Consider the following 23890-nt stretch of genomic DNA (forward strand, 5'->3'; position numbering starts at 1 on the left):
AGTTTTCACCACAAATGACAAATTCCAGCAAAAACATCAATTTTCTGTACTCACAAATAGTGGTTAGTGTTTAATTAAACATAATTAGTATTTTGCTCTTCTGGTAGGTTTCACATGAATGTAAAGCATATTAAAAGCAATTGTCTTAAAACTGTGTTTCTGTTGAATGTCAGGAGTTGTTCGGGATGATGAATTCAAGATTATTCAGAACAGATCAGATGAAACACTGTGGCCTGTGGGGAAAAAAACAGTTTAAATAACAGTTATCAGCTTGTTCAAAAGGCTGTGGAGTGATAGACATTGCCAACCTGACATGCCTGGTTATATTTTCCACAAGCTGTTTCTAAAAAGCTTATTGTTTTTTCTTCTCCCTCTTCTTTTCATTAGTTACTATAGCTTCTAATCAAACAAAAAACGAGTGAAGCAAGGAGCTAATCTACCAACAGCCAAACAATCTCATGAAAATGGCTGCATTTCCAGGATGTTCATCAGAGACCATCATAAATGTGTCTTTCAAAATCCAAATGCTCTTACAAAGAAGCAGTTTGTTGTTTCTGCCTTTAATGCTTCTGTCATTTATGTGAATATTCATGAACAAATCCTTGAACTAAGAACAGGCAATTGAGTCAGTTTACCCTGTGGGCTCATCTCTGTGTTTTGCCTTTTCAGAGGTCTTTCAAGTATTATTGCTTTTACAAAACCAGTAAACACTTTGTAAATTTATCTATTAAATCTGCAATTGGAAACTGTACATTTCTCACGGCTTCTCTTGGAGAAGGAAAAGTGCACATAATTGCTGAACACACAACTTAAAAATAATTCCAATTAGCAACATTACCTCCTTCAAGAGGAAACTGTGTCCAAATAAATTGTTGTTAATTGTGCCCATGGAGAATATGTTTTGGATAACATGTAATTAAAGAAGCTAATTAATTCAGCTTTTTGTCCCCATTCCTTTGCCTTTAAAGTGTAGTGGAAAAACTGAATGAGACACCCTGCCAGATGCATCAAAAATGCCATCCATTAAAACATGACAGGGAGTCAGTCTTTTAAGATGGCTACTTAATAAGCGCTGTGTTAGCATGCCACCCTAAGCTTGTTTAAAAGTGAGAGTGAGTCTTTGATGAATAAATACCCAGATGAAGAAAAGGTCACGTCATACCCAAGCAACCTGGTTGAGTGTCATGAGACTTCTTGCCCTTGTTTTTCCCGCTGCTAACCTGTTTCAGCTGCCATCACTGCCTCTTTTTTCTTTCTTTTTTTCTGTTCAATCATTTTAGAGTAACATCCTGTAGGAAGGTGCATGTGTGTGTCATTCTGCTGAGTTCTGTCTCTTTGACAAGAATAACGGGGAGATGAACCAATATCAGAAGTTACTGATTTCTTTCTTATTTTAGCTATAAGCACGCATTGCAAAAGCATTGCAAAAATAATGTAAAATGCATATGAATAACAATAGTCCCTTAACAAAGACCAACCCACTTAGTTACTGTTGCTATGTCTGAAAAGCCAAGCCTCTCTCATGCCACACATCATGTCCTCACACAGTTACTTTCAAATTTTGACAATTATTTTAATAAATTCAAACAATAAATATGATTTTGTGGCTCTTTAATGGGTTGTGACAGATTATTGTAGCACCTCAGTTCAAGTGGCACGTGAACCGATCATCTCTTCCTCTTTACTAGTTACAGCATAATAAATGTACAGCATGAAAAATGTATATGTACAGTACATTACAATATGTACTTTGAATAATATTAAAACCCTGGCATTACAAAATTAATTAATTAATTAATTAATTTTTTTTTACTTAATTTATAACATTTAATTTAACATTCTTAACCTTAATCCATCTCTAATTTATTTATATATATATATATATATATATATATATATATATATATATATATATTGGTAAGTTGTGGACATTTCACTTTTTCCTTGAATAGTTCAGTAGTTTGAATGAATAGGTTGAGTGAAAGATTCAATTATTCACTCATAAAGGTGATCACACGGTTCGTTCCTGAATGAATTACTGTTTTTGATCAAAGTGAATGATTTGATTACTCACAGATAAAACACTTGCACTATGTTCCAAATATATGGGATAAATGAGAACAATCATGGCCGCTATTTTAAAAGGTTGTTCCAATTCGAGGTGCTCAAAACTGACCACTTCATAGGGCCATTCATATGAATGATTTCAAAGGGTACAACTGATGGACCTATAATTCTATGCAGGTTTAACTGAAGTGTGATTCTTTACTGAATGGAATGTTATTTTGATTGAATCAACTGTTGAAAGGCAGTAACACTGAAAATCCTCACTGGATTGTCTGGAACAATACAAACAGTTCCCGTTACTGTCAGGACTTTATACTAGAACTAAATGTTGTGTGATATACAACAACTCTACTTTACAAGGAGCCAGTTGCCTACAGTAAACTCCAGAACCACTGCCGTCAACAAAACTCAAATTTGGCAATGCTCCTAAAAATTGTGGCACTGGAATAAATGGCCCTGTGCTCCTTCTGAAAACAGTGTAACATTTTCAGCTGCATATTATTGATGGGGAGATTCTACAATACAAAAACTACATTGATTTCCATTTTCCATTCAAAGACAGAGAGAATAGGGTAGAAAAACGCAGCTATGCACATTCTTTCTCCTGTCTGTGAGGCATGCTACAAAGAATAGCAGACCAAATGAGTGTTATTAAAAAAGAAAGAAAGACAGACAGAGAAGCAGCAGTTGTTTCATGAGGGCAGCTTATTTAATTAATGGTGTTTTTGTGATGTATCAACCATATGCTTCTTCTTCTGCTAGAGATGAGTCTGTGTCATCCATGCTTGGATAGAGCGAAGGGATTATTGATATGCTAATGTTGCTCCTCATTAGCTGCAATTAATTAGAACTGGCCGACTGGGCACTGCAGTGTTAGTGTGCCGGCGAGCCATGCTGTTTATCTGGAAATAAGAGGAGCTGCATCATGATGCACAAAAGACTGACTGAATGACAGAGGAGATGATGATGTGAGAGAAAGAAATACCAAGGCACCAGACTTTGATGAGGAGTCACATCATGACACCATTAAGAAACAGAGAGAAGGAATGGGAAGATGATAATTGTTTCGATTTTTTCTGACAAGTCTATCATTTTTGTACAGATAGGTTTAGACTCCAGAAGGCAATACAATTACGATTTCAGTATTTCGGAAGATAATTTTTTATCACCTTTAGGTAATTACTCACCTGCATGCTGCTCCAAACGCACATTTGCTTAATTTTATTTCTACTGTGGAACACAAAGGAATTTTTGTGTATTCTTCAGGAATATTTCTGAAGAATGGAGTAAACAATAATTGACCACTCTTTGACTTTTATGGTATGGACAGACAAAAAAAAAAAAACAATTTCAAAATATATTCTGCATATACGTAAATATCTTTTGTTGACCACAGGAAAAAAAAAAAAAAAAAAACTATGAGGAGGAGTGAACAATATAATTTTTTATTTTTGGTGAACTACCCCTTTAAGACAGTGTACATGTAGGAAACAACCTTTCTGTTCCCTCTTCTTTTGTGTTCTCTTCTTTCTCTGTACAAAACAATTGGATCCATGGCCCTGCGGTGCACAACACAACATCATTTACCAAGCAAACAAAAGTTGACAACACAATATAATTAACCCAAAACATAACAGAATTAGGCAACAACCCAACGGAAGCAGTTTTCCTCAATAGAGCAATAAAATATTTATAATTCTTTTATGTCACATGATATTTTGTTGAATTCTTGCATTTTTGTGCATTTCTGCATTCCTGGCATGCCCTTACTCCACAATTTCTATCTATCATTATGAATTTTGGTGCATTCATTTTCTGTACACATTCATGAGGAGAGAGTCTACATGAGGTGCTTGTGTATCACACTTGAATCTGGACTGACATTGATCTACTTGCACTGATACTATGCAGGTGCATCTCAAAAAATTAGAATATCGTGAAAATGTTATTTTTTTGTAACATTTCAAAAGGTGAAACTTTCATATATTCTAGATTCATTACATGTAAAGTAAAACATTTAAAATAATAATAATAATAATAATTTTGATGATAAGAGCTTACAGCTCATGAAAGTCAAAAATCCAGTATCTCAAAGTATTCAAATATTTACATTTGAGTTTTATTAAATGACAATATCTATGGTATAAATTCTGGGTATCTTTTGTTCTTTGAAACCACAATAATGGGGAAAACTGCTGACTTGGCAATGGTCCAGATGACAATCATTGACACTCTCCACAAAGAGGGTAAGTTACAGAAGGTCATTACTGAAAGGGTGGCTGTTCACAGAGTGCTGTATCAAAGCACATTAAATCCAAAATTGACTGGAAGGAAGAATTAGGTAGGAAAAGGTGCACAAGCAATAGCGATGATCTCTAGCTTGAGAATACTGTCAGGCAAAGCCAATTCAAACACTTGGGAGAGCTTCACAAGGAGTGGACTGAAGCTGTAGTCAGTGCATCAAGAGTCACCACGCTCAGACGTCTTAATAAAAAGGGCTAACAAGCCACTTCTGAAACAGAAACAATGTCAGAAGCATCTTACCTGGGCTAAAGAGAAAAAGAACTGGACTGTTGCTCAGTGGTCCAAAGTCCTCTTTTCAGATAAAAGTAAATTTTGCATTTCATTTGGAAATCAAGATCTGGAGGAAGACTGGAGAGGCATAGAATCCAAGCTGCTTGAAGTCCAGTGTGAAGTTTCTGAAGATCAGATGATGATGCCTCAGCAGTGCCACTGGCTGATGCTGTCATTTGTGCTAAAGTAGTCTTGACCAAGTATTGAGTGCATAAATGAACATACTTTCAAGAACTTAAACTTTTCTGTTTTGCAAAACCTTTTTTTTTTTTTTTTTTTTTTTTTAATTGATCTTAGGAAATATTCTAATATTTTGAGATACTGGATTTTTGACTTTCATGAGCTGTAAGCTCTAATCATCAAGATGAAAAAAAAAAGAAAAAAAGAAAAAAAACTTTTGAATTGTTTTAGTTTACATATAATGAATCTAGAAAGTTTCACTTTTTGAAATTACACAAAAGATGCACCTGTGTGTATAGAGATGAATAGACAGAATATACTTACAGTACCAAGAACATGTGATGAAGTATTGAAATTTCTGTCACTTGTCAGCATTTAACCAGTTTTGTCACATGGTTCTGTGGAATTTTCATTGGTCAGATTTTGTTGGTTAATTGAACATTTCTCAAAATATCTTCTTTTATGTTCCACAGAAGAAAGATTAATCATACAGGCTTAGAACAGCATGAGCTTGAGCTACTGTATGAGTAAGCCCTTTAATGGTGCACCCAAGACTGTTTTCCTCAATAAACAAGTTTTACCACAAAATGAACTGAATAGAATTGTAATTGTATGAAATGCGTAAAATGTCGTACACTTCCTTGAGATAGAATAGAAATGTAAAACACATAATGAGCTGCTCATTTTATTAACCTATGTAGTTATGGTTTTCATTTGTTTGCATAGTTATTAAAGCTAACAAAATTGTAACCCCCCCCCCCCCCCCCCCCCCCCCCCCAGCAAAATTTTTTGTTACTGGTTGGAATTTTCTTCTGCCTTTTTTGATAGCAATTCTCAGCAAAAAACAAAAAAAAAAAAGTAAAAATGCCTTTATTTCCAGGAATTCTTAACATCTAAATGTTTTCTTTAAATGCCTTCCTGTCTCACTGCATAGTCATAGTCTCTTTTATTCATCCAATGTAAATACTTTTTTAACTTTCTATTCATCAAAGAACCTTGAAAATATCATAGTTTTCACAAACACATTAAGCAGCGCAACAGTGAAAATAATACAAAATGTTTCTTGAGCTGCAAATCTGGAGTAATAGCTGCTTAAAATTCAGATTTGCCATCACAGGAATAAACTGCATTTTAAAATTCAAATTTAAATTTATATATATAAATGCAGCCTTGAGTATGTAGTGTATGCTACTGAAATTCAACCCTCTGCAATGATCCTACTCAACTGTAATACAGTCCTCACAAATCTTTTAACAATCTGATTTCTTCATCAAACGTCATTTATATGCCTATCCCTAAAGTGGGGATCCCAAAACTGTCCTGTATAGTGGATGAAAGGAAATCATGAGTTTTGATTCTGATCTCAGAGCAGAAGCTGCAGGTGATGATGATGATGGAGGCTGTCAGAGCAACAAATCCCATGACTGCAGACTTTCATCCACACCACAATCTCCACCCAAACCCTCTCACTCAACCTATCTACCCACTCACCACACCCTCACAACCCTCTACAAACTGCTCTCAAATTCTTGCAGTTATTTTCTCTTTTCATTCATCACACTGTCACACCTCTTTACAACGTGCTTTCGCAGCCTCTCCTTGCTGTGGCTTTCTTTCGCTGGCACAAAAGATTGATAATCACTTGGCATATTGATGTGGACATTCTTTCTAAAGGTTTCATCTCCATTTGTCTCTGTATAAAATGTCTACATTTATACATGTCTTCCTGTCGTCACACTTGAGCATGTCAACCTTCAGCCTATCACAGTGATAATCAGACCGTATCGTCTACACCCCTACATCCCTATAATTGAAGTTCAGTGTTATCTGACAAAAATGTTCAGATCTGTATAATTCCCACTGTCTGAAAGGCCACAACATAACTCATGTAGTAATAAAACGTGTATGTTTACTCTTGACTGGTGGCTGTTCTTTAAAAAGAGCATTGACATGCAGTGAAGAGATTCACTTCTCTTCTTTTATTAATTCTTTCACATCCTTCCTGCACAGCATTCATTTGCTTTCTTATCTTCACACTCAGAGGGACATTCAGTGTGTGGGTTTTATCAGGAGCACATCTTAACCTCTTATCTAGTTTAATAACTTTGTAATGCCAGCAACGGGATGAATCGCTTTGAAAGAATAAATAATGCTGGCAAGGGCAAGGAATAAGTTCAAAACATTGTAAATCTTAATAGAATAAAAGGGCATGGAGGGTCATGCATCATTCCTACAAGTTTAAATGTAAAATTTCACTATATAAAAAAGTTCACTATATAATTCAACACACACACCACACACACACACACACACATGTGTGTGTGTGTGTGTGTGTGTGTTTGTGTGTGAGGGGCAGATATATTTATATAAAGGAAACAGATTGTCCAATTTAATCAGTTACATTATTTGTATTGTTTGTAGTAAATTGTAAAATGTTAATTAAAGTACACACAATTGTAAATACAACAAAAATTATATGGAGTATGTTTTAGAAGAAAACAGATTTTCTACTTCAGAATTTCACGTTCAATTCAGTGTTACTTGCTGCTGCTTTGTAACTGTGAACTTTCTGTGTGAAAAGTGTTTTTTTTTTTTTTTTTTTTTTTTTACATTTTTTAAGTGTAGATTAAATTATATGGTGAATGGGAAACAATTTCTTTGTTGACATAACTGAACATTTAGTTCCCATGGGAATTGATGTGTAGATGAGATAATGTGGATGCTGAAATTAAGCATGATTTATTTATTTAAATATATTTACATTTATGCATTTAGCAGACAGTGACCTACAGTCCATTCAGGCTATACATTTTTTCATTTTTTTTTTATCAGTATGTATGTTGCCTGGGAACCCATAACCTTTTGCACCGCTAACGCAATGCTCTACCACCTGAGCCACAGGAACACCTATATGAATGAAACTGAATGAGATCATTAAATTATATAAATCATTACATTAAAAAAACTTTTTTTCAGTTATGGAAGCCATACAGTTTACCATTGCTTAATGTGATTTCCCTTACTGTACAAAAATCATGTCTTGCAATATCAATCTTCAAGGCCAGTGGGAACAATATAAGAATAGGTCAGCACATGTGGCTGCAGATCTATTATTCTTTCAAACTCTTTAAAGTCACAAAGAATGTCCTTTACAATGTCCAATTTCCTGAAACAGGCATTACCATCAAGAAAAGGCCTATCCTGTAACAATGCAATTTATTTATTCTCACTTAGCATTTAAATCAGGAACCTGCAATTATGTAAGTGAATGAAACCCTTGATTGGAATGTGCACCGTTTAGTCTTCTATATGGGAATTTTGATTGAAAAATACCACAACATTGAAACAGCTATTAATAAAGTAATCCTTGATAAATTAAGAGAGAGAGAGAGAGAGAGAGAGAGAGAGAGAGAGAGAGAGAGAGAGAAAATATATATATTTTTATGAATGTGAGGAAAATATAAAATATGTTGCAACTAAATACCTAGATTCAATAGATTTTGAGCAAATCCAATAGTTTCAAAATCATGTTCTTCCTCTCCTTTCCTTCCTAACCATTATGGGTTGTGTAGGTGTAAAAGAGGCATGAAGAATCCCCCCTTGAGTCCTGTGCCAGCTCTCTGTGTTTCCTTGATAAGTGGCAGGATAAAAAGGCACCGAGTGGACACGAATTTCATTTCACATTTTATTGAACACATCCACACATGTGGGAGAAGGGTGGAAGACGATATATATAAATTTATTACAGGCAATAAGAGCAGTCAGGGGGTGTGAGGGGCAGATTAGTGGCTCCTCTTGTCATGGTGAGTGAACTCGTACCTTTCGAAAGCTCTCAGTTATCTGAGGTGAGGGGGTCAAGCATGGAAGGACCCCTCTCATGTGATCCGCATCACCAGGTTTGCTATGAAGGATTCTTCAAATGAAGGAGATTTCAGTAATTCCAAAAGGAAAGTTTGGTAACAGCAGTGCTGGGGAGTAACTAACTAAAATAATGGCAATATTTAATGCTAACTAAGCTATTTTTTTTTTTTTAAATGAGTCAGCTAGCAGTAGCATAATCCGCCTTAGCTGAGAAAATAAGTAAACGGCATCCTCGGATCCTCGCTCTTTCTGTCTCTCTCTGCATTGAAAATCTGATTCATTCCGTTTGTTCGGATGGTTCATGTAAATGAGCAGATTAAAACACCATTCATCAATTTGAGTCTCTGTGTGTACTGGTTTATGTAAGTTAGGATGTTTTTTTCTTTTGTTTTTAGTGTAAACATAGTGTAAACATTTGATTAGGTGTCAGCCTAATCAAGTGTTCATTTATTTTAAACTCCTCGTTGTTGTTTGTGCCAGTTCTCTGTGTGTTAGTGTGGGTTTCCTCTGGTTGCTCTGGTTTCCCCGACAATCCAAAGACACGAGACACTAAATTGCTTGTAGGTGTGAGCGAGAGTGTGTATGTCAGTGTGTGTTAACCATGGGAGGAACTACCCATGCATCTAGGGCAGAGATGCCCAAATCAGAACTCGTGAGCCAAAGTTGACATGATGACCTTTCATTTGGCCCACCATGCCATATGACTTGGGAAAAAAACATGCCATTGAAGCATGTCTTCATTTCTAATGCATCTTTTTGTTTTGTTTTAACTTTAATTTTGCATTGAAAAAAAATGGCTGCACTTTATTTTACAGTACGTGTACTTACATGTACTTATAGTGTACTTACAGTGTATTTATCTAAGAAAGTTCTGGTAATACAAGGTAACAACATGGGGTAGGGTTAGGTATATATATATACTTTTTCATGAAAACAGAGTTGGATGTTCATCAAACGCTTTTTATTTTATGTTACTACTTGTTTCAGAACATTCAAACCATTCTTATAATGTTTGCAAAATGACTATTCAAAAATAAAGTTTTTACAACTTAATAGGAAAGGTAGCAAAATGTTCTTGCTAGCTGGGACCCTACATATAACAAGACTTTTGGAAAACGGATGGATAGCGACTGTAGTTGATGACCTACTTCACATTATGATTTGGGTATTGTTACACAGGGCACAGTTTACTCAAATGGAAAACCAAGATCACATTACTCAGCTAGGGTTCAGTAGACAGCCAAATAGCATCCAGCGTGGGTATGCTTCTGTGAATATGCCATTAGTGGGATGGTAAACCTAATGAGTACATAGTATAAACACTCTTTTCTCATTCTACACTCTCTAATCCCTTTATTGTCCCATTGAATATCATTGTTAAGATTTCTTAAATTAATCGTGGCCCACTTATTTTTAATTAAAGTTGCATTCGTGTGGTGTAAGAACACATCAGAGAGATGACGAGCTCAGAAGACGTTCTAATTAAGTTGCGTAAGTGTTTTATATAGATGAAACGACTTGACTATCACTGAAGATACACACTTGAGCTCTGAGCAGTCCAGTGTGCAGCTGGGACTGTCTAATACACCTTCAGGGGCTTTCTCAGCAAATAACACCGGAGGCTGAATTGCTAATCTTGGTCTTTCTCCTCACTGTTGAAAGTCGTTGTAAAGCTGATGAGCGCAAAATTGGCGCTTAGAGACTGACTTGTGATTTTAATTACAGGCTTTTGCTAGTTATTTATTTTCGGTGTGAAAGACGAGATTTATTTGTGTTTCAACTTTAGATTCTAAACAGCTTGAAGAATTAGAACAAACTTTATCTGGATGTTGCATTGCATTCGCAGATTTAGCCCAAAACACATTGGCGCCCCCTGGCGGCAAAAATAAAAGGTGCACACTCTAAATGGGATTGTTTGTTAGATTTGATCTTTCCTTGCTGTGCACCTTCAATCAAACCTCTTGCACTTTCAACTGAACTTCAATCACCACTTTTCTGTTTTGTATTTTTTGGGCATGAAGTAAGCTATAGTATAGCGTTTAAACATTGAATTGTATGCATAATAAACTCAAGCTTGTTTTTATGCCGTTCTGGACAACAAATAATATTAATATTAATAGGCCTACATCTAATCAATACGACAGAACTTGCTTTTATTAGTAATACAGTAGTTCATTTCCGCCACATAGGCTAAAAGTCAAAACTATGAGGAAAAACAGTTTATAGGCTATCAGGGTAAAATCTGACAAGAGTCGGTTTTCTTTTGTCATAATTGTGATTTTTATGTCATAATTTCACCTTTTTTTTTTTGCTACATTTTCAACTTATCTTAATTATGGCTTGCCTAAGCATAAGGAAAAATAAATAGGCTATTGTATAATAAATCGGTCATAATGAATATTCTTCACCTCACACACAGTTTAAGTACAACTTTTATTAATACTGGAATCATCACAGTGTGTTTTGTTACATTAGCTGTGACTAAACTTAACAGAAATTAGAAGGATAAATATTACCAAAAAGGAAACGATGTTATCAGCAACAGTAGCAAATTAGCCTTAGGAAAACAGCACAATAAATTAAAGCAGAAGTGTAAAGAGAGAAAAGCAGAAAGAAGAAAAACAGAGACAACAGCACCTGTAGCGTTACTCAACTTCAGTCAGAGAAGGAAAGAGGAGGGCATGGGGTGGGACAAAAAAACAAAAAACAAATGCACACCTCATATCTTTTACACGAGAATGAAATTAAGAAACATAATCAGTACACCGGTTAAGTTTTGAGCTGTAGAACCTGATGTTTGGGCTCTGTTGTGCTGCATGTGCGTGATGCTTCTTGTATGCGAGCAGCTAAGATAAGAAAAGGCTCGCAACTCAGACTAACACGGCTCAGTTTCCATGACACCCGGTTGCCAAGCCCTCCCTACACAAGCTCGCTGTGGAGACGACAGCGAGGGAAAATCGTGGCTGAACGGAGCGTGGGAGACGGGTGTGTTTGAATCAGGGCATCTTCGAGGAACAGCGCGTGAGTGGCAGAAGAAGAGGGAGGCTGCACGTGTTCCGGCCCAGATGAGCGTTTCATCTCTCTGTCACACGCACCACAAGATCATTTTACGTCTGTAGCCATTTTAGAGATGTGAAACACAATGACAAGGAAAATGGAATGACAGAGGAAAGACTACAGAGTGCAGCTGGCGTGAGTGAATATCAAAAAGGCATAAAGTTGCATAAGGCTAACATTATACTCATTGATTGTGCGCTAACTCTATAGGATTTGGTCAATTATTACTTAATGCAAATATAAAGGATAGGCAATTCACTTGTTTTTTTTTGGCATTCATTTGGCTCACCAACAAATGTAAAGGCGAAACTGAAGACACTTTTTTTTTTTTTTTTTTTTTTTTATTATTAACCAAAAATGTACAATGTGCTACTTACTAATATTTCTCCAGGCAAATCCCCTCAAACGACAGAGATTATCTATAAGGGACGCATTTAAAGGTTTTAATTATTTATTTTTAGGGGAGAGTGGGAGATGGTCAGAATAGTTTAAGATAGAATATTACTAATCAAAATATTGCCCTCAAAAATCACATTTACACATCATCAATATTTCTAAACCACTTCTTCCCTGATAATTCGTAATATGACTAGGGGTGCTCCAGGGACAAACCAACCCGATCTCATGAGAAAGCGTAACTATTTTACGAGGTGGTGATTTTGTATGAATGTGTACAGTGTGATTTTTAGAAAACCGTAACATGGAGGTCCACCCTTAACCTAAACGCTGAAGAGATAATAGGCTTCTAAAACGTGCAAATGTAGAGTGCGTACTGTATGAATTCCCCAGCGTGTAAAATGGTTACGAATTGGCATGAGAGTTTGCTGGACAAATTTTGGCTCCTGAGCTTCGCAAACTTCAAGTGTAAGATAACAAGCCAATGAAATCACATTTTCAAGGCTGAATTGTGATGGCTGCCTTATAGTGAGCATATCATGACGTTCAGCGGGAGACAAATGAGCATGACTTGAGTAATGTTAAACACTGCAAAACAAAGAGAAAATGTGCATATAACCACCTGAGAACCAAAAGAGTCTATCTGCTGTGTGTGAGTATGTAAGTATTGAGACGCTGAAGGCCGAGCTCTTAAGTGACAGTGGAAGTTTTTCTATCCCCCAGTTTCCTCCAGAGGGGCTTTTAACTGTCATCTTGCTTCATGACCTCGGGAGCAGAAACCCGCAGAGACTGACGTTACAATAAAGAGACAACAATAAGCCAACTACCTGCAATCAGGCTTTCGTGTCTTTTCCCCCCTCTTGCTTCTTCTCCACTTCGCTTCCTACCTGTTTCTTTCACCAATTATTCTCCACTGGCCTTGTCTTTCTCACACTTGCTCATTCTGTTTTTCTTTCTCTTTCACTTCTCATCAACTCTCCATCTTCCTTCCTGTTGTATCCTCCTGCCTTTACGTGTCTGTTTATGTAATGCTATGAATGGAACTTATAAGAACTTTATTCTTGACATGTTACTACATAAAGCAGACCATGAAGCTTCACATGAAATGTGTGGATATGTAACAGTTAGATATGATTTCTTTTTCCCCTCTTTGTAAAGCAAACTTTACTATATTGCTGCTCAATTCACTTGTCGACTGATTCCTCACCCACCCCTTGACCCCCATTGAATTGCCGTAGCCTTGTTTTTTCATTCCAGCCTGTTCTCAATATGGTCTCGGCATTCTAGAACGGCACTATTTTCAGCGAGAGATCGGCACAGTCGTGCATACTTTCACAAAGCAGACATACTTTTTCCTTTTGAACACGCTACAGGCATTCCTAAAACAGAGTGCTCTATGCAAAATAAATAATAAAAAAAAAAACAACCCAAAAGTCAGAGTAAGGAGCAACTGTCTGGCGCAACAGCACTATGTATGACCGCAGGGGTTATAGGGAATCTTGGGAGAACAGAAAGTCACTCACAAACAGACACTACATGACTAAAACTATGTTTTGACCTCCTATGTATCACTTCCACATCCAGCATCATCACAGAGCATTGTTTTTCTTCACGTTGGGTGAACCGGGGTAACCAGTGACCTTTCGTCTCATAGGTATTTACTCCTAAATCATCTAAAACAGGCAGTGGAATGCTTTTATCATAAACAACTGGATGAGTTTTCTTCCAGAATGAGAGTTCATTCTCTCCACCTCCTTTATTCATCCCTTCTTCCCTCTGCAGGTCCAAAGTTCATTCTTATGTCCCAAAAAATGTCAGCCAGGTGTGTGCCTTCATCTTAGCTCGTTCTCTCCACCCCTCCTGAAGATTTATCAAGGGACTGTGGTTTGAGGCTTGACAAGTGAAAGAACATTTTCTGCTAAATTTATTTTAGAAGCTCAAATTGGAAATTAAATATAATGCGTCAACCGATTCCTTTTCAAGATCATTGGTCACACTCTACAATAAGATTCAACTGGTTAACAGTTAATGCAATAGGTATCACGAGGTGTGCAGGGACAATGAACAACACTTAAAAAAAAAATAAAAAAAAACAGCTATTTATCTAGTGCTTATTTAGAAATATTTGCTTTTCAAAGTTTGGGGCGCAGTAAGATTTTTAATATCTTTGAAAGAAGTCAAATCAAAACAGCAAAAAAAAAAAAAAAAGACTAATATTGTGAAATATTACTACAATTTAAAATATTTTTTTTTATATATATATTTTATTTTTTTTTACTAACAATTCCTGTCATGGCAAAGCTATGTTTGTTTGTTTTTTTTTAATCAGGGCTGAAATTATATTTTGTTTTGCTGTTTTTGTGGAAACCATGATCCATTTTATTTATTTATTTATTTTTTGCAGGATTATTTGACGAATAGAAAGTTCAAACGAAAAGTATTTCTTTGAAACAGAAATATTTTGTTACATTATAAATGTCTTTACTGTTACTTTTGATCAAAGCATACTTGCTGAATAAATGTATTAATATTTTATTGACGCTAACCCTTTGAACGGCAGTGTACTATTGTTTGTTCATAATACATTAGCCGATGCTAATTCATACCACTTGAAATATAAAAAATGCACAAGAATAAACAGAAATGAACATTAATCTAGATTAATAAATTCTGTTTGTTAGTTTGTGATACCTTATACATTAATTAATACTGTTAACAAATTGATCCTACTGCAAAGTGTTGCCAAATCATTCTTCTTGCGTCCATCTCTGCTTCACATCCCATCTCTCTCTTTTTTCCTATATCATAACATTGCTACACGCATTAGTCTCCCTATGTACCAGGGCACATGACCGCGGCGTCTCACAGCATTCACCACACACAGTGTGGCCACAGTGACAACTAGTGGTCAAAACTACGCCTTAAAAGTGCTCTGCATCCTTTCTATTTCTCATTTTCTTTTTAAATAAGCCATAATTAGACTCAACAAGAAGTCTTCAAAAAAAGCATCTGCTTTCCCAAAGACACCTGAACATCAAAAATGCACAACTTTATTAAAAGCTGATCTTTGAAACCTTCCCCCATCAAAGAAAAAAAAGGAAAAAGCATTATTGCTCCACATTATCATGGCGGTTTTTCACCCTAAATCTACACAAATCCACATACCTGACATGAACGTTTCCTACTCTTAGGAGCTAGGAGGTGATTAACTGCTTGTAAATAAAACAAACAAGACAACGGAAGTGTACAAACAAAAGATAAATCCTGTCCCTCTACGCAACCACGAGCTGACCTGCAGCAGAGCCCTGCTCACCTCCAGACTGCAGACCAACACACAACAGCGATACTACTTTCAGGATGTGATGTCAATTTTACTGGAGGTGAGGGCGGGGTTAGAGAGAGTGTTGTGCAGGGCAAGGATTTGCGACAAGCCCCTGCGTACCCCGTGAGCTTCTCCAGCACTGATTCCTGGGGTCCATAATTTGGGGAGGGCCGTTATTCTACAGGGACCATGCGGACATCCTGGTCCCTTTTTCTGTCAGTAGTTAATTGTCTCACTAAAGTTCAACTATCCCGCGGTGATGGGCGTGTTAATAAGACAAACATGCGTTCGGACACGCTAAGAGTTATAGTGGCCTGAGCCTGCTGTTACATTTCATTTACTTTTTTCATTACTGTTATTCATTATTTTCTATAATGACTATAAACATTAAATTTTTTAATCCTCTTTTTCATAGCACATTTTCTAAAGAGTCATTGTGAAGTTTTTTTTCTGGGTTACTTCGCTCATATTCTCCCATCTCTCCAGGAGGCATCACAAAATCCGGGGCGCTGAGCGATCATTGGAGACGGTTTTGCGCAGTCGTACCCCTCGACGAATAGACCTCAGCATGTCCTCACCCTCCTGGGGCACTTCGGGATCGGGTTGGGACTCTGGGCCCGGCGGGGGCTGGTTTGGAAGCAAGGGGAAAGGGAACTGGCCCTCACCTAATGCTTGAGCGCTGGCCACAAGCTCCCCGATCTTCTCCACCAGACTGTGGCGATTGGCAGCCAGCAGGTGATCTTCTTCGCCCGGTTGGCCGTAGACACTCATCTCTAAGCCACCTACGCCCCCAGAGCCCCAGGCTGTGTTAGGCAAGCTCAGCCGCTTCGGAGAGGCCTTCACGTACTCCAGCGCTCCCGGGGAGGGGTCATCCGGCACATAAAAGACACATTCTTCACTGCCCACACGGGCGGGAGGGCCAGTGTACCCGCCGGGTGAGTCAGGCACAGTGGGGGTCTTGACCGGCACGATGGGTGGGCGTATAGGAATAGGGCCAGCGTTGGAGAGGGTGCGCCTCACCCCGGGCTTTGTAGACGGCGTTCGGCGAATGGTGGCCGTACCAGGAATACCCCCCCCTCCGCCGGGTGGTCCGCCCAGAGCACCCACTCCGCTGGGCAGGCCTGCTGTGCTGGCGGGACGCTTAGTCTGTATCATGCGCCGGTAGTTCTGGGCAATATTACTGTGACGGGGAATTGTGGAGGATTTATCAAATTCAGCCTGACCGTCTGCCTCAGTATCTCCGTTCACTGAGTAACCATCATAATCGGAGCCTGATAAAAAAAATCCTACTTGTAACTTATCAAGTCTTATAACTAGTTTTAAATAAAAATAATAATAAGTAAAAATCTGAGGTACCTCACCCAAAAATTTAAATTCTGTCACTAATTACTCACCCTCATGTCGTTCCAAACCTGTAAGACCTTCATTCATTTTTGGAACACAAATTAAGATATTATTGATGAAATCCAAGAGCTTTTTGGCCCTCCATAGACAGCAAGAGAACTACCACACTCAAGTTCCAGAAACCTAGTAAGGACACAATAAAACGTGTTGTCGTAGCTTTATAAAATTATGGTTGAACCACTGATGTCATATGGACTGTTTTAATGATGTCCTCACTACCTTTCTGGACCTTGAAAGTGGTAGTTCCCTTGCTGTCTATGGAGGGTCAGAAAGCTCTCAGATGCCATAAAAAATATCTTAATTTGTGTTCCCGTCTTCCAGGTTTGGAATGACATGATGGTAAGTAATTAATGACAGAATTTTAATTTTGGGTGAACTGTCCCTTTAAGACCCATTCACACCAAGGCTGATGACGATAATGATAACTACAAAGTTTCAAAAATCTTTATGATAATAAGAGAATAGGGAAGTCAACATCACAGCTATACTTATAATGACGCAGTGTAACAATATTGATAAAATCGCTTTCAGAATATTTTTTTTCTAGCTGATGAACAATAAGAACATTAACAGCCAATTAGAATCCACCTGATTTTAAAGAGCTTGAACATTTAGGGTTGCAGACCACACAACTGCAGTGCATGCTTGTAATATACAAACTTGGCATTGATGCTAATGTAGTTAGCGCTATAGTTATAGTTATCATTCTTGGTGTGAACAGGCTTTTGCTAAGAACACATGAGTATTTTTGACTGTGTATTACCCTGTGAGGGGATGGTATCTTCAGAGCAGGATGGGGTGGTTGTCTGAGTGCTGTATCCACTAGAGTACTGAAGAGAGTCTCGGCTGCTCTTCTGCTGCTCCATGCTGAGGCCTCGTGTCAGGACCATAGCTAGATCACTAGCAGCTGGGGAAACCTCCTCACCAGGCTGCACCATGACACAATACATACATACAGTTACATCAAGCACAGACTCATATGTAGACCTAGACTTTGAATCTTAAACTATGAAAATTGAATGAATAAAAATTCAAAGAATACATTATAAAAATAAATATAATTTCCAATCAATTATGTAAAAATATTATTAAAATATATTTATTTATGATATATAAACTGTTAACTGTGAGTCAAGGAGTCAGGCATTTTTATCCAAAAATGCTTAAAATGCACATCAATACATCAGTTAAGATGCAGTGGAAATTACACTGGGGTGGAAAAGAGAAAAGAAAAATGGCATGTTCTGTGATTAATGTACAGTATTTCATTGTTGGACACTTTCGACTAAACAAGCTAGGGAGAGTGTGCATTTTAAGAGACTTTTTTTAAAAATGCATTATTATTGTGTTCTCAACTGTTTTGACTTCACGGCTCCCCATTGTCAAAGATAATTTTTCAAGGCCCACCAAGATACAGTATTTATGGTACTTGAGCTGCATTGACATAGCTGCTCATTTTCAAATGTTTTTATCTGAAAGTAAATAGTAGTGGCAATGTATTAAAATAATTACAAAATTAAATAATTCCAGAAGTGTTATTCAGGGCTTACACTTTGTATTTCCATTACATTTCTATGACTTTTCTAGTTCTAGTTGACTTTTCTAGTTGTTTGTGATAGAATATATTTAAAAAAAAAAAATCAAACCCAACAAATATATATATATATATATATATATATATAAATATATATATATATATATATATATATATATATATAAAAGAGCTTGACACAACTTATATTATAAAAAAATCCTTTTGAAATAAGTTTTTAAGAATTTATTAGTTATCAGAGCTTGTCCAAGTATAGAAATCTGGTTTTACAAGTCCACGAGAACTCTGGTTCTTACTTAAAAATGCAAGTTGGTAAGGAAAACAAGGACATTTTAGATGTTTTAGCTTATTTTTAAGTTTATTTTTGTTATTTTTAATATTTTTAAGCCATCTGCAGATGACCCAGGTGGAGAACCATTGCATTATTAAGTACTCAAGGCCACAGCAGCACATATTTGAATAAACTAGCCTTAAGCAAACAGGTACATTTTGTCTTCGCCACACCAAATGATGAATGTTTCAGATATGGTGAAAGTTACCTTGGCAGCTGTAGTGGCCGGGTTCATCCTTGGCCTCTGGGGGTCTTCTGAATGCATCCCAGAATACCCCTGTGACTGAGGAGAGGTTTCTGCCTCCCTCAGCCTATCCAGAGGCTCCTTCCTCCTCTGAAGTGTGCTGGCCAGCGGCTGCTCACTGGGACCTACCTTGGACCAGTCCTGAGGAAGCAGACGCGGTTAATTCAGGTCAGCGTATAGCAACAAATGCAACGGTCTCAAGGGGTGAGAGAGAAGACTGGCCCACGATCCAGCAGTTTGAGTGTCCTTTCAACAGATACGGTCTTATGTGTTTTAGAAAATGCCCAATCTCAGTGTTTGCTTTACTGTTTGATAGGTACCTTCCGTGGTCTGCTCGGTTTAGCAAATCTCACAGCCAGAGATTTGAAACCAGGATCAAACAGCCAACAGAAAAGGTGCATGTTAAAAAGCAAAATGAGGTAATGAATGAAGATAAGCAGAATGAAATCAAAAACACCGTCAGTAAGCGTTATTCAGGAGCCACATATTCAACAAACAAGAGCGCACACAAAAAGAAAAGGAAATGAACAAAACTGCAATGAGAATAGCCAATGGAGACAAACCTTCCAGCAAGGAACCTTGGATGTGGGAGAGGGTGTGTTGGATCCAGGGGAGCGGTTATAGGGTGGGGACGCAGGAAGTATGACAGAGAAAGGCCTGATGGAGCCAGTGTGAGAAAGAGCAGGGCGGAAGGTAGCGAAGGACGAGCCAAACTGCGGAATGGAGAGATAAGATCGAGACCGTCAGAGTAGCCAGAGACCCCCTTCCCTTTACTCATGGGCATGGGAGCCTTTGTGTGTGTGGCTTTGCAGATACATGCTGAGAGTGGCAGGAAAGATCAGATCTGATGACAGCACATAGACGAAAACGGCAAGATCTGACCCCAACCTGCCAATCAGCAGCACAGACCTCACGGGTCCCACAGACAAACCAAAATATCGATGACAGTTTCAGCACACGTATGTCTTATGGACAGAGTACTTGATACTTACTGTGGTTGGAGAGCTACACTCACTAACTGACTGACAGGTCTCAGATGCTTCTGAGGATGCTGAACTTGACGACTTCTGAAGAAAGAGAAACCATGAGATGTCAGCAGGGAAACATTTAGAGGGTCTCTTTTTGAATTCTTTGGATATTTTATGGTACTGCTTGCAATCAATGGGCACTTTGTTAAAAGAAAAATCACATTTAAAATTAATAACAGTTTTTAAACAAAGGAATTCAAGTCCTTCAACTTAAATGCCAAGCAAATGACCATCAGAGAGAAGGTTCAGAGAAGAGTTTGGGGTCACTAAAAGTAACTGATATTGATTGATTGATTGATTGATAAATTACAGTTTAAATTTATAGAACATTTCATAATATAAGTTTTTACTGTATTTTAATCAAATGCAGCCTGTGTGACCATACAAAACTTCAAAAACATTAAAAATCTTCAAAAAACATTTAAAACTCTTGAAACACAAAATAGAAAAAAAAAAAAAGATTAAAGACCGTTAAGTGTTTTTTTTTCTTTTGTTGCCATCTGCTGGTTGTTTTCATAACTACTACTGCTATATCATTTTAATGCTTTTTTGGTTAGTGATTTAAAGGGGTCATATGATGCGATTTCAAAATTTCCTTTCTCTTTGGAGTGTTACAAGCTCTTGGTGAATAAAGAAGATCTGTAAAGTTGCAAAGACTAAAGTCTCAAATCCAAAGAGATATTCTTTATAAAAGTTGAGACTCATCCACGCCCCCCTGAAACGGCTCGTTCTAACACGCCCCCACATCTCTACGTCATTATGTGGGAAGATTTGCATAACGCCGCCAGATGTTCACGCAAAGAAAGAAGGCGTACCTTTTATTTTCATTGTAGTATTGTTGTTGCCGCCGCCGCCATGTTGTATAGACGCTGTGTGTTTCACTGTGAAAGCAAAACTACTTTGTTTGGATTTCCAAAAGAGGACGATATCCGCTTCATCATGCCTGGAGCTGATCCGTTGCTGGTCGCTGAGGAAATACATCAACTTTACACTGTGGATCGCCGAATAGGCTTTCACCGTGGATGAAGCGGAGTCCAGCCCGGGGTCGTCACATGTGGTCGCTGCACGCACAAGGTATGCTCCTTCGGTTCACTCTAGACTGCGGCTCACTTTAGGCCTCCAGCCTCTGCTCACTCAGTGTGTGACGCTGTTTCGTTGAGAAAGCCAAACTACTTTGTTTTTGCCTTCCAAAAGTAGACACGACTAGAAATCATGTTTATATCACGTTTATAATGGTTTTTATATTAATGTCTCGTCGTTCCTGCCGGACAGGGCATCACAATATGTTAAGAGGTGTAACATTTCCGTCACATGCTTGAGGCATTCGGCCAATCACAACCTGCTGGATAGCTGGCCAATCAGAGCACACCTCACTTTTCAGAGCAATGAGCCTTGTAAAAATCAACGCATTTCAGAAAGGCGGAGCAAAGAGGAGAAACAATAATGTACAGTATGTGGAAAATAATGTGTGTTTTTTTAACCTTAAACCGCATAAACACATTTCATTACACCAAATACACAAAATAATGTTATTTTTAGCAGCATCATATGACCCCTTTAAGTAAAAAGAAAAAAAAAAAAATCCTCTGTAACAAATTCAGCCCAAAATTCTTGACTTCATTAAATTTTGTTTTATATGTAATTCTGTCTTTGATCTTTTTTATTTTATTTTATTTTAAACTTTATGTTTGAACATTTTCCATCAAGGTTCCATTGACAGAATGCTCAGCATTCAAAATCAAAACTGACAATGATAATGCCATTTCCAACACATTTAACTTAACCCCTTAACTGTCACTCACGTTTTTGAACATAGACTTGAAAATGCACTTTCCAAACTAAAATTTTTATAATTCATGAACAAAAACATTTTATAACATGATATTGATGTACCATTTTCGTGGTTATGCAATGTCTGATTTTAAAATGGGTTTTAAAGGATGAATTTTGAGATTTTAAGTTTTCAGTTGATATATCATTTCTGATTATTTCTAAAGTGTGATTGAGAAAAAGGCAACGAAGAAGACTTTTTTTTGACAAAGGTCAGAACTCCTGTTATGATGTAGACTTTTGAGGGTGCACTCTTGTCATAAATTAATCTATTACTTTTCCTACATAATTTCTAACAAAAAACATTGGTAAAATATCTATTTAGGAATCATAGACCTTTCCAACGATATATAGTTTGTCATGATTAGATAAGGATTTAGTGAAGTAAACGTAGGCGTCCCGTATACGGGACGGGGTGACAGTTAACAGGTTAAAAGCCAAACAAAAAAGATTGAAAGGTCCATTCTTTCCTGTGCATACGTTATCATCTAAAAATGATACGCATGAATCATGAACATCGCCTGGCGTGAATTACTTATGTTGGTTTGACCCTCAGTATGCTTATCATTCATTGTGTGTCATGCATCGGCCATACATTTGGTAGATTGACAGCCAGGCAAAATCCCCTTTTCTTTCCATGGTGAGAGAAAGTACCATGTGAGCTCCGAGACGAGTGCATTTATCTTGCTTTACTCCAAAGAAAGTGCATAAGAAATCACTGTCTCTGTGTATATATTGTAAAGCCTATGTTCCATATACAATGTTTTACTAGCACATTTCAAGCTCTGAACTGTTTCCTGTCACAATTTTCCAGAGAATGTAAAAAATCTGGTAAAAAAAATTGTTTTGAGATACAGTGGTTCATAGCCTTGTCCACAAGAGGTCACTATTAACTTGCAGACAGGAAATGTTGTTGCATGTTTGAAGCTGGGGCACAGATGTGCAGTAACACTATGGTTTCCTCAAGAAATTCTATGGGGCAGTCACTGCAATGCCAGCAGGAAAAGATTAAGCTCTAAAATTTTGAACAATTGCTATGAGGTTAAACAATAGTACAATTCACCGAACACAGTACTTCTATTCCTCACAGCCTTGTTTTCATTCCTGTTAAAAAAAAATAAGCTCTCTACCTTCATGTCACCAACCTTTCTCCAGTACCATTAAGTCAGCAGGAAATAAATATTTTGAAATAAATACCTGGCTGGTTATATCAGAGGGCATGGGTGATGGGGGTTTGGAGTAGACGTTGGCGTCCTGGGAGATGAAGCCGGAGTCGTGGGAGGAGACGCTGCTGAGGCGGTGTGCAGCAGTTGATAGCGGTTGGGCCAGGCTGCGGTAGCGACAGGACGAACTGGGTGAGTGAGTCTGAGAGCCACCAGAGGATCGAGAGGCGCTACTATGGGCGCTGTTTACACTGCTGCAGGGGCAAGGGAAAGTGCGGCAGGGCAGAGGGCCGGGGTGCAAGGGTTGGGTACAGAGGGCAGGGTATATGGTGATAAGTGTGAACCACACCAGGAGAGGGTTTAACAAGATGACAGGAACATGATCGACAGATGAAGTTAAGAAAATAATGACATGATAATGATTAACAAATATGTAAGGGGAAAAAAAGAGATGGACAAAGAAGGGTCTCAAGCAGTGATGGGGTTGATGGGTAAGGATGGAGGTCAGGGTGGGGGGCAAAGGGAGAACATATGTAAGACAAAGTTTGACAGGTGTGACACAGGGAGCCTAGTATGGAGATTGAAGGTTGTGTTCAGTCGTGTTGGCCTTGCGCAGCCAACGCACTTGAATCAACCCCCATGACTCCATGCGAGGCGGCACAAACAAACACAAACAGGTACTAAATGACACTATTAAAAAGGAAGCCTTAATTGGGCCTGGAGCCAAAACACTAATGGTCTAATCAAAAACTCTACAGGGACTGGTTTTGTAAAAGTGATCTTGAAATGCTTTTTGAATGTTTTGGAGTAATTATTTCATATTCCAGGTTAAAAACAGCCCCGGAATATTCGACAGATTCTGTTGTTGACATTCTTAAACG

At 37.8% G+C, this 23890-nt stretch overlaps 1 protein-coding gene across 6 annotated transcripts in view; it reads right to left on the reverse strand.

Moving 5' to 3' along the window:
- Positions 1 to 15171: 15171 nt before the first annotated feature.
- mtss1lb (MTSS I-BAR domain containing 2b) overlaps positions 15172 to 23890 on the reverse strand; it is a 62411-nt gene continuing 53692 nt past the window's right edge. For 2 of the 6 annotated variants that reach the window (XM_042728159.1, XM_042728158.1), the window contains 6 exons: positions 23044 to 23263; positions 19981 to 20055; positions 19552 to 19701; positions 18953 to 19129; positions 17625 to 17790; positions 15172 to 16728 (listed from right to left, as the gene is read on the reverse strand). In XM_042728159.1, the coding sequence (XP_042584093.1) occupies positions 15950 to 16728; positions 17625 to 17790; positions 18953 to 19129; positions 19552 to 19701; positions 19981 to 20055; positions 23044 to 23263 (1567 nt within the window). In that variant the 3' untranslated portion in view covers positions 15172 to 15949. The remainder of the gene's footprint in view (positions 16729 to 17624; positions 17791 to 18952; positions 19130 to 19551; positions 19702 to 19980; positions 20056 to 23043; positions 23264 to 23890) is intronic. The other 4 variants (XM_042728161.1, XM_042728160.1, XM_042728163.1 and 1 more) reach the window with 3 other exon arrangements.

The sequence above is a fragment of the Cyprinus carpio genome, chromosome B7, assembly GCF_018340385.1.
Source record: "Cyprinus carpio isolate SPL01 chromosome B7, ASM1834038v1, whole genome shotgun sequence".
Classification (NCBI taxonomy): Eukaryota; Metazoa; Chordata; class Actinopteri; order Cypriniformes; family Cyprinidae; genus Cyprinus; species Cyprinus carpio.